The sequence below is a fragment of the Sardina pilchardus genome, chromosome 9 (assembly GCF_963854185.1).
Source record: "Sardina pilchardus chromosome 9, fSarPil1.1, whole genome shotgun sequence".
Lineage (NCBI taxonomy): Eukaryota > Metazoa > Chordata > Actinopteri > Clupeiformes > Clupeidae > Sardina > Sardina pilchardus.
The window spans coordinates 24281038-24293537 of record NC_085002.1 but is presented as its reverse complement, the minus strand read 5'-3'; the positions used below and the strand labels follow the sequence as shown (position 1 = coordinate 24293537).

The following is a 12500-nucleotide window of genomic DNA, read 5'->3' as shown; positions in this document are numbered from 1 at the left end:
GCTTACTAGAGTCTTACCCAGGGACAAACCTCAGTCCTAATTACTCATTTTCCCACCCATTCCTTTCCCTCTCTCCCTCTCTCTCCCTCTTTCTCTCTCTCATCAGGTTCAGCTCTATATTTAAAGTCTTGCCCCCTTTTCTTTTCCCCCCTTTCTGTCTTTTTTTCTCCCCCTTGGCCTTTCTATCTCTCACTCACACTCTCTCAAAGACCTCCTCCACGTGCTCTCTCAGGTCCACTCCCTCTCTCCCTCCCTCCTCTCCCTCCCTCCCTCTCTCACTTCATCCATCCCACCTTCCCTCTCTCCTCTCCTCTCCTCCCCTCATCTCCTCCACTCCCCACTGTCCTCTCTCAGCTGACCAAGAATCACACAAATGAACCAAGTTCCCATTCCATTAACCACTCCAATAAACATGGCTATCAGACGCCCGAGCAAGTGAGTGAAGACTCTAAAGAGAGTTACCAAAGGTGAAGATTTAAAAGCACGTATTAAGCACGGTGTATATGTGTCTTAGGCGTCTTAAAAACTATACGAGCAGATGTATCTGCACCAAAAACGGCTACGGATTTTTCACCACTTCAGCACAAATTCCTGGAGCCAGGCTTTATCTGTCCTTAAATCAAACATCACAAGGGAGCATGAATCACAGAGAGACTTTATAAAAAACGTGTGCAGGCTCCTCTTTCTTCTCAGGCCAAGCTCATTGCAGCGCATCAGCTGCTGCCCATTTCCAAAGGACATAACAGGGGAGCTTATTTCGGACTCGTCTCGTCTGACCGGGGCTGGAGCGTCCAATCGCAGGTCCAAGAAATATCGCAGCGCAAAGTGCCTTCTTAAAATCCATTCATTATCCTGCAGATAACTGAAGTAATTTAATCACGCTCACCAGACAGGTTTGCGGGGGGGGGGGGGGGGGATTGTATGCTTTGGCCCCCCTGAGGCAGAGTCTAGCCCAAACCTCTCTCCCATATCCTGCTTGCGATAAACCCGGCAATTTCTAGCCTTCTTTTGTGATAAGGCCGCCACTGGCCCGGCGCATTTGGAACATACAGACCATAATATATACCCAGAGATATCTGCACTTCACTGGGCTACTCTAGAGGCTGAGACTCCTCCACCGCCATATGATGTTGGCACTTCAAAAGAGCGTTTCATACGACCGGCCCGGCGCAGACGGAGTCCTCTGGGACTGATAGGCTGGTGGAGACCCAGGGGGGGTTCTTACAGTGTGAGTGAGGCCTCCGGCCGTCCCTCTGTTCATCACAGCTGTTTATCGGCCCGACAGACAGCCGAGGAGAGGAGAGGACCGCAGGTTCCGGAACACTCTCCAGACACTGACCGGGAGAAAAGGTAGAGAAGAGACTGAAGAGGGGAGAGAGAGAGAGAAAGAGAGAACAAGGAACAAAAGAGTGGCTAGAAACAGGAGAAGAGAGAGAACAGAGAGAGGAGAGAGAGAGGACAAAGAACAGAAGAATGGCTAGAGGAAGAGAGAGAATAGAGAGAGAAGAGTGGCAGGCTAGACGAAGGAGAAGAGAGAGAACAGAGAGAGGAGAGAGAGAGGACAGCGGAACTGAATCGGCTCTCAGACACACTGCTCTGCTGGCCAGGGGTGCGTCTCCTAGAAACAGTAACTAAGAGAGGAAGAGTGATCAGCATCTCTCTCTATCTCCTACTGCTCACTGTAAACGATGCCTTTGGGAGACTCAAGGCAGGGCCAGCCTGGATTATGTTGGGTCGCATCACACCCATCTAGGAGCAACAGTGGTTGTCATAAATCTTCCCCGGACTCTTTTCAAGGGTCAGACTGCCTGGCACAAGCCCGGCATTTCTAGTTGGCACTGATGTAACAGGCATGAATGAAAGACAACAGGTAATGCCAGGTACGGATTACGAGCAGGGTGAGAGAGGACAGAAGGTAGACACAAATCCTGGCATAAATCCTCACACGCTCAGAGGAACTCTTATTTTTGCTAATTTAGCACAAAACAACTATTATAGGGTAAGTGTTGTACATCTATATTTCTAATATAAATATAACATTTGAACTTTGTCATGTTTTTCCACCATGTTGGCTCCCCGTAAGTGCTTTGATTGAGCGAACACACCCTCAGCACAGCAGGAATTCAACAGGTTCAGGCTGCTTCGTGCTGTTGCGACTCCAGTCCAAGACCCTGGGTAGGATTTAATAGTTTTTAGAGAAATTTCCCCAGGCTGACAAGGCGCAACCGCCGTGAAAAATGATCCTGCCTCGAATAAACAGCAGAAACACTGAGAGACCAAAGCTCGCCGCCCGCCTCAATATTTCAGCAAATCTAAGGTGACATTTCACAAAATAAAACACCGTTCTGAGAATCAACCACAAAACTCTTTCTGTCACCCGTAGCAGACCTAGTGGATGAACACACACACACACACACACACACACACACACACACACACACACACACACACACACACGTGGTTTTGCACGTTGACTCCACACATACAGATACAAGCGTACAAGACACATATATCGACACACATATCGACCCACACATACACACACAAAGCCAAGGAAGAGGCAGTCATTCTCCGGTGGATGAACAGTATGCCTCTGTGTAGAAGAGTGAGTTGCACTGGTTTTCATTAAAGAGAGCTTAGACGCTGCTTCAGGGGGACTGGTTTGGCCCTTGGTTTGGCAGCCATTTTGAGTACTGAGAGCTAGAAGTGGCCCCTGTGACTACTCCCAGACTATCCAATCAGAGCCCTTCGCACTGCTGTTGCTGACAACCCAAAGCCCTACGGACAGAAACATGGGTGGGGTGGGGAGGTGGTCAGCCTGGGAAAGCTCAACCCAACACCGCATCCCATCACTGGGCTGGCATCGGTCCTCAAAGCAGTTGAACTGGAAAGGGCCCCTCGTCTGGAGTTGGCACAGAGCTGACACAGAGCTCTGCCGAACCCGGTCCCCATCTGGGCCAGCCCTGGCGCAGAGTCGGCAGCTTTCTTCTCTCCTCCCAGGACCCAGTTGAGCGTAACCGATAATGACATAGGCCCAGCGGCCATCGCCCCACACGGAGCAGCGCTCAAAAGCGCGTCGGCACTGTGCTCTTTGTTTCAAGGCCATCTCCTCTTTTCTTTTCCTCTCGTCTCTTCTGCTCTTCTTCTTCTTCCAGCGAGGAAGAAAACAACAACGAGAGTCCCTTTTGCGTCGACGTACAGCACACTCAGAACAGCAGACGTGGAGGCATTCTGCTCCTTACGAAGCTGAGCAAACACGCGCCATGCGTCGTTGCAGGACTTGAAACGAGGAGAGCGATGTTTACGTTTACCACTCTGTTGCCGTTCAGTAGAGCACGATAGGGCAGATAAGTACAGGCCTGCTGGAGGAGAAGGCTGCGTAGGTGTTTCCAGCCTAGACTGGGGGAAGCTGTTAACACTAAAAGGTTCACGTCTCTGACATGGTGATGTGTTTTATAACAACGGTGTTGAATTTGTGAGTCTCATTTTACTATATAAAGAAGAGGGCGGAAAAAAAGAAACAGGATGGCAGCCAATGCGGCAGGCAAAGTTAGTATAGACTTCCACTTTCCCCCTCACTCCTCTTGGTGGGAATTCAACTAACCTTAATGGATAATAAAGCAAAGACATTTGTCATATTTAGCTAAAGCATTTGGCTACTTTCAAATGAGGTCCAAAGTCTGATAATATTAGACCAAAGATCCTCCCAACACACAGTCTGGAGTGACAAAGAGTGTGCAAAGTGGGCCAAAATCAGGAGTAAAATAGGGTGGTGTAACCGAGGTTTTAGACAAAGGACAATGTGGGTTTCTGCCACTGATACAGCAGTCACTCGGAGATATTTCTGATTCACGGCTTTAGGCACCCAAAGCTCCACACAGTTGGCTTTACCTCGCCAAGCTATGTGTGTGTGTGTGTGTGTGTGTGTGTGTGTGTGTGTGTGTGTGTGTGTGTGTGTGTGTGTGTGTGTGTGTGTGTGTGTGTGTGTGTGTGTGTGTGTGTGTGTGTGTGCGTGTGTGTGTGGTCTAGTGCTGGGATCCTGTTGACATAGACGTGCTTTAAAATTCCACGTGTTTCATGTGGGTCGGCCGTGCCAGGTCTCCCAGCATCGGGCCTGTGTGTGTGGCTTGGGGTTGGTGGTGAAACCCGATGAGAGCCCAGAGCCATGATGCCAAAACCCAAAACCCAGAACCCAGAACCCAGAGCACAGGAGCCCAGAAGCACAGGAGGCCCAGGAGGCCGAGGCCAGCTCCAGCTCCAGCTCCAGCTCCAGCCCTGCTGTCTGTGCAGCTGCATCCTCCAGCATACGTTGGCTGGTAATGTATAGGCAGCAACGGCACGTTTATGCTGAACACATGCACACACACACACACACACACACACACACAAGCACAGACACAGACATGCACACATACACACGTGGACACAAGCACACACACACACACACACAAGCACAGACACAGACACGCACACATACACACGTGGACACAAGCACATACACACACACACACACACAAGCACAGACACAGACACGCACACATACACACGTGGACACAAGCACACACACACACACACACACACACAAGCACAGACACAGACACGCACACATACACACGTGGACACAAGCACATACACACACACACACACACACATACTGTATGCATGCACCCACACTTGCGCACACAGACTACCTCAGACTCTGGCTATTCTCCCTTGTTCAAACACAGACATACTAAGCTCATTTAAAGACTCATTATCGGAGTGATGAGCTGGAAGTTCAAAACGTCCAGGATAGGAGGACAGAGGGTTACATCATGTCCTGAGTAGCAACCACATCATGAACTGCTAACATTTGACTCGCACAGCGGTTAACTCTGCATATGTACCAGTTCTGGGCCAGATAAGGGCCAGTTCTGGCCTGCAGTCAGCTGTTGTCCATGAAACCCAATTGTCTGATCCCCTGGGGGCGCTAGTCCATCAGCTGCACTAAATAGATGGCAATGCTCACCAATTTGGGGTTTGAAATAAGCTCCAGACCCACATTTCAGCACTTAACCACAGAGTGTTGTTGATAAAAGAAATGTGGTGGGGTTTTTTTGTTTTTTTTGGGGGGGGGGTTGGTTTTTGCATCTTTGTGAACGTGGTTGGAAGTCGGTGGCATCAAAAGCTCCGCGTGCCTCCTCCTCTGGCGTGCAACCGTGCGTTTACATCTCACAACAGCACGGTTGCAGCGCAACCAGCCAGTGGGGGAGAAACATCTCTAACCAGACGCAGCCATGCAGCACTGGGGCAAAGGGGTAGAGGAGAGGGCTGAGAGGGCTGAGAGGGGGGTGAGGGGGGTGAGAGGGGGGTCAGAGGGGGTTGTGAGGGGGCAAGGGGGGTGGTAAGCGTTCTTGGGCATCTCATGCACTGCAGTTCAAGTGTTGCAAGGGTGACTACTGAACTGTGGCGAGCAATTTTAGGGAAGATTTTGGGGTGTGGGAAGAGTTTTCTATGGGTAACCCAAAGCTCAGCTCTAGCTCCAATAACAAGAGAAGAGAAAAGGGCAAGGAAGGAACACTGTCACTAGCTGCGTTTCCATTACAAATATGCGCAAAAACTTTGTCGATATTGTCGGTGTTTCCATTACATTCGGCTAACTAAATTAAAATCGCGTGTATTCTCGCGTGCTGTAAGTCATTAGGAGACATGGTGGTTATCAACATTACCCAGATTTAGCCATAGGGATTTAGCCTATGGATTTAGCCTACACTAAATCCATTGAAATTGCCACCACGGCACGCTGATTATCAGTCATTAGGCAATAAGCCATCAGCGGAGGAGGCCTACGTTTTGGTGGGGCATAAACATAAAATTAAAAATGACATATTTCACAGGAGTTTGTTGTAGTAGTTAAATCATGTCACAGCCATGTCAGTGGAATATTTCGTAGATCAGCCCAGTTGATTAGTTTCTAAAACTAGAATCTAGATTTCTTTCAGCACCGTTCTCATCACGTTAAACCAGCAAAGCATAGCAACGTTGTTGCTATGGGTAAACAAAACTAGTTGAGCGGTTGCGTAGCCTATGCAGCGTTTTTGAGAAAGTGTTGTCGGCAAGTTCACAGCTGTGGATTCAACATTTTAGAATGACACGAGCCACTTTTAATGAAAAAAAAAAAAATGTACATTATTCTCCCGGTGCCACTTCCTGTCGGCAGTCTTCTTCGTCGGTTTCGTTCCTCCTAACATCCGGTTGTTGGATCACGTGACTCGTCAGATGCGAAAAAAAGTGTTTCCATTGCAGTTTTGCGAAATATACAAATTTAGATACGCTCGAAATACCACCTCACCCGAGCGCAAAAACTTTTTATCGAAACATGTGAGTTTTTTCGAAATGTGTGTGCTTCCATTAAGCACATTTCTTTTCACAACTCTTAATTTGCGCAATTTAATGGTCAATGGAAACGCAGCTACTGTGTACACGGGCAAATACTGTGCATGATGTTATTCATGGTGTAGTTGAAAAGATTAAGCTTCCATACAGAACTCCTTCCATCTGTGATCTGTGAAGCTTGTAAACGTATTATGTAAAGACATTAGCCCTTTTTCCATTAAAAAGTTAATTCGCTTAAAAACGATGCGCATCAAAAGTTAGTGCGACAAATGTGATGGAAAATGGCTTATATCGCTCTAACCTCGGTTTTGTTGTGATAAGTTAATTCGCTCGCCAGAGGTGGTTTAAGGAGAGTTAAATCGATATAAATGTGATGGAAAAGGTTTGTAGCGATATAAGTTACTGTGACGCCTGCTCAGAATGTTCACAAAGTCGGCGCGAAAAATTGAGTTCTGTCTCGCGCATACAAAGACGTTTACCTCACAATGCTGTACCACTTGCTACCTTTGATTAATTCGCTAGAAGTGTTCCATTCACTACAGGTGTTGATGGAAAACCATCTAGCGCAGTAGAAATATGCGCATTAACAGGGCTCTGATGACATCATTTTAAATCGCTAGAATTGTTCTTTTGAATGGAAAACCGTCTTGGCGCTTCTTATATCGCTAAAACATAATTCGCTTTAAGAGTTAATGCGCTTGAAAATCTGATGGAAAAAGGACTATTGTTACAAAGGCCTTAGATAGACCTGAATGCAACCTTTGGAAGGGCATGTGCATAAATACACCTTTACAAAGGATGTGGACTGAAATGTGTGAAACATTACGACCATGGAATGGACCTTTGCACTGCTCAGTCATCGCATGTACGTCCATATCAGTGTACTGTAAATGTAGCTGTGCATGCTACATGCCAGACAAGTCCATGTGTCTCTAGGCGGTGGTAGTGTAGTGATTAAGGAGCCCTCTGGGCGGTAGTAGTGCAATGGGCTAGCAGCTGTAGCCTGAAAGTTGTCGGTTCAAGTCGGTTGTGCCCCTGAGCAAGGCACTTCACCCCAAGTTGCTCCAGCGACAATGTAATCCCTTGTAATATAGTTGACATACTGTATGTGAGTCACTTTGGTCAAAAAGTGTTTGCTGAATGTAATGTAATGTCTCTACAAAGCCTATGGGAGTGGATTGAATTGCCCTTTCACATTGGTCAGCACGTTGAATAGACCCCTACACAGGTGAGAAGGGGGCATGTTCATAGCAGTCCTGTAGGGGGCATGCACATCAGTATGCCCCCACCCTTGGGGCAGCACTCACCCTTGCAGGTCTTGCCGTCCTCCTTGAGCTCCTGTCCAGCAGGGCACTTGCAGTAGAAGCTGCCGATGGTGTTGCAGCAGAGCGCCTCACAGCCCCCGTTGGTCTCCTCGCACTCATTCACATCTGACAAGGGGAAAGCAATGAGGACATTACATTACATTGCATTACACTACACTACACTACACTACATTACATTACATTACATTACATTACAGTACATTACACTACATTACATTACATTTCACTACACTACATTACATTACATTACACTACACTACACTACATTACATTACATTACATTACATTTGGCTGACGCTTTTTAACCAAAGCGACATACAAGATGGTACATCTAATAATTTTACAACAGTAAACAAAAAACACAATAAGTGTGTCAATGAGTGCAGTAAGTGCATCAATGAGTGCAATTGTCGGATATAGCCAATCAGCAAACAACAGGTCAAAAGCCACAGGTCAAGCATACACAATCAAACACAGGCTCAAAGAGATGTACTGTACATGTTCATTCAATTCTGTGTACTTTATTTGGAAACTAGATGCGGTGCTCTCAGGAACGACGAGTTAATGAAATGCTTCTGTAGGCTTCAGGCTGCGTGGTGTTTGCAGCTCCATGGTCAGACTTTGACTGCAGCTTTTACAGTTGAAATGGCACATATAACGCTCTCTCTCCCACTATTCTATAGCACTTTCAATAAAAGCTTCTGCGAAATGACAAAACGAAATTATACACTTAAGGTTTTTTTGGATGGCATTTCGTCCAAACTGTTGTGGAAGTCATTTCTGCGCTGTTATGTGATTTTTCTTTTCTGCAAGCCTTGCAGAACCTCTTTCAGCGGTTGTGGAAATTCGTGACAAATTAGAGGCTGTTTCCACTCATAATCTTTCCATCGCCACACGTCCAGCAAGCGGAGGGAACGCCGACCGCTCGCCGCGCTCGACCCTTTAAACTCTCCCCTAATAGAGACGTTTTATTCATTTGAAAAAAAAAAAGACCCTCAAAGTGCACATTTAAGCGTTTTCATCTAGTTATGATGCAACTCGGATGTAACCAATGCAACCCACCAAGGAAAGGCGAATGGTCTCGAGGACCAGGCTCTCTACTCCCTCTACTCACTCACAGATCTCTGAAAAGCTCTCTCAAGCTGAGGATGACATTACATCTCAAATCTGACCTGACATCTGGATGCCAAACTGGTTTAAAGTCACCACTAAAGCTGCTGTTATTGCAAAATCCACAGCAATAATCTGTTAATTCACTTACTTACATGTACTTATCCATTACTTGCTGTTTGATAAACCAAACAGACTGCAGCCATTTTACAAGGATTTTACAGTAAATGACAACATGCAACAACATGATAGTACATGTGTATGAATAAAGACAGTGATGTGTGAGTTGTGAATTATGCACACGCACACGCACACGCACACGCACACGCACACGCACACGCACACATACACACACACACACACACACACACACACACACACTCCCATGTAAGCAGACTATATAAGCAGTGATATATATTTTAATGAAATTGTTCCATATGTGGAATCATTTATGTGATGCATACTGTGGTTTTCAGATGGAACCTACGGGGTATCAGAGCCGAGTGTCTGCCAACACTCTTACTGGCAGGCACGACAGACCGCTACAGACACCAGGTTATAAAAGTGTGTGATGTGTCAATGTATGTGCATCAATACCTCACGATAGCGCACGTGTGTGTGTGTGTGTGTGTGTGTGTGTGTGTGTGTGTGTGTGTGTGTGTGTGTGTGTGTGTGCATGCATATAAGCAACTGTGCATTAGTGCAAGTATTGTGTGTGTGTGTGTGTGTGTGTGTGTGTGTGTGTGTGTGTGTGTGTGTGTGTGTGTGTGTGTGTGTGTGCACTCGTGTGCGTGCATACATGTACTGTATGTGTGTGTGTGTGTGTGTGTGAATGTAAGTATGAGAGAATCTTTGAGTGAGGTGCACTGGCCTGGCTCCCCTAATCAGCTGCTCAGCGGCCTCCTGTGAGTCTATAAAAGCGCAGGGGGAGAACTCTACAGCTCCCTCAGGGAGGACGGAGAAAAGGAAACGCACAGCGAGAGACTCCATCATCCTTTGGCTCTCTCTTTCTCCCTCACTCTCACACTCACACACACACACACACACAGGAATGCATATTCACATCCATCAATCTACACACTCACACACACACACAGACACTCTCTCTCACTCGCACACACACGCACACATACACACACACACACACTGGCACACACACACACACACACACACACACACACACACATGGGCCGTTCCCAGGGCAGCCTGGCACTACGTGTGTTTATTTAACTAGGAGCTAATTAAAGCCCTGTGCATTAGCTCTCCTCTCCTCTTTGGCGCTAAGCACATGCACATGTTTACACCGGCACGTCGGGGCAACAAACGAGCCAGACACCCTCTCCACAACAGCCTCCCTCCCTCCCTCCCTCTCCAACTCCACAACAAATCGCCCTCTTTCACTCGCTCGCGTTATTGGACAACACTGTGAGAACGGGCCCGAAACGGAGGGGGGGGGGGGGGGGGGGGCAGTGCGAGGGGTGCGATCGACTCATTGAATGGAATTCCACCCCGAGGTGCTCCTACCATTGAGAACCAATTAGGCCAGCTTGGAGCGAGCGCCGTTGGACCCAGAGCGAGCTGCTTCTTACTGTGTGCCGTTCATATGCGGGGGGATTTTATTAACAGCGTTGGCCTCATAAACTTTAACTCGTCAAATATTTGAGGTCGGGTGTGTTTGGACGGCAAAGAGAACGCAAGAGTCCCTGGAGTTGTCTGTGCGCATCTTTACTTTGGAAGGCAAAGGCGGACTTCACAAGGCTTTGGTGTAAGGCAGACGTGTTACACGGCCAGACAGCTACAGTATGTGTTTTGTTAAGAACCGTTCAATTTAAAGCCCCTAATCTGCCTCTCCAAATAACATGCTGGATGAAGGTTCCAGAATACTCTAAAGAGCCATTCCAGTGCCCTTCAAACAAATCACATGCCAAGATAAGTACAAGAGGCTGGCACTGCCATGGCAACGAGATGACTTCTGCGGTAACAGCAACAAGCGTCCTCGACCTGGCACACATATGACTAAGACTAGAACACACACGCACTCGCACAAACTCACACACTAGAACACACACATGACTAAGACCAGAACACACATGCACTCGCACAAACTCACACACTAGAACACACACATGACTAAGACTAGAACACACACGCACTCGTAAAAACTCACACACTAGAACACACACATGACTAAGACTAGACACACACGCACTCGTAAAAACTCACACACTAGAACACACATATGACTAAGACTAGAACACACACGCACTCGCACAAACTCACACACTGGAACACACATTCTCTAAGACGAGAACACACACGCACTTGTGCGTACTTACACACTAGAACACACATTTGACTAAGATTGGAACACCCATGCATTCATGCATATTCACACACTGGTACACACATCCCCTAAAACTAGAGCACACACACACTTGTGCATATTCACACACAGTTCAACGTGTGTTTTTGAGTTCCTGCATTGATCAAAGTCTATCTTTTCTCTGACATGCACAGGTGTGCTATGGGGTTCCACATTTGAACTGCTTTTGTTGGGACTGGGAGTTCACATCGTTGTGAATTAGGCCATGGGCTCCTGGAGGGAGTCTGTCAGTGCTTCATCAGAAGGCGGAGGGGTGGGGGTGAGGGTGGGGGTGAAGGTGGGGGCGTGGGTGGAGGTACTGGCTGAAGCCATCTCAATAGATGCATTGGAAGGCATGTTAGGGGGAGGCATACGAGTTTGATTGATACATTCCTTCTCCGGATGGTCATGACCTTTTGTTGCAGAGCAATTGACCTCTTGGTCAAGGACATGAAAGAGAGGCCCTTGGGGACCCTGAGGGAACCGGTGGGTGAGGTGGGGGGGCAGGGGAGTTGTGTTTTTGGGTGTCGGAGGGATAGCCTTCAGGCCACACACCTGTGATGGTACGGATAAGGAGTCTTTGTGAGTGTGCGTGTGTGTGTGTGTGGGAGGACAGGTTGCCTGTGTATGTGTGCATGTGTTAATGTGAGGGAGGATCGGTCACTTCATGCTTCATGGGGAACTAACGAGCGTGGGCGACGGCAGGAGAGGTCAACATGCATCTGTCCACAGAGACATCACAGAGGGAGGGGGTGTGGACAGAACACTTCCGCTGGCAATCTCCATTAGCATTCACACAAACACAACACATGCATGTATCTACACACACACACACACACACACACACACACACACACACACACACACACACACACACACACACACACAAACACACACACACACACACACACACACACACACACATACACACACAAACACACACACACACCAGATGAAGAACAAGAGAGTAGGACTAGGGCCTCTGGGAGACATTCGTATCAAAAGCTATTTGTAAAGAACATGCATTTTCCCCTGCATTTTACCAGTTGCTTTGAATAAAAGTACAAGCTGTAATCATAACATCAAGGAGAATGTTTTCTCCACTATGACTTTGTTATAGATATCTTAAAACTGGTCCTCTATGATGTGCGATGGCAGCACTATCTCCCTCTGAAATCACGAGTGGGTCGCCTGGCTGTTCTGAAACAGGCATGACCCACACCTGACTCCAGGGGGCACTAGTGAGCTCCCCTCCCCAACTTCTCCCTACCGTACTAATCACTCCCTCCTTCATCTTTCCCGTCTCGGACTCTATCTGTCCATCATTT

At 47.5% G+C, this 12500-nt stretch overlaps 1 protein-coding gene across 1 annotated transcript in view; it reads right to left on the bottom strand.

Moving 5' to 3' along the window:
- megf6b (multiple EGF-like-domains 6b) overlaps positions 1 to 12500 on the bottom strand; it is a 95943-nt gene that overhangs the window by 35291 nt on the left and 48152 nt on the right. The window contains exon 4 of the mRNA XM_062545697.1: positions 7683 to 7805. Within this exon, the coding sequence (XP_062401681.1) occupies positions 7683 to 7805 (123 nt within the window). The remainder of the gene's footprint in view (positions 1 to 7682; positions 7806 to 12500) is intronic.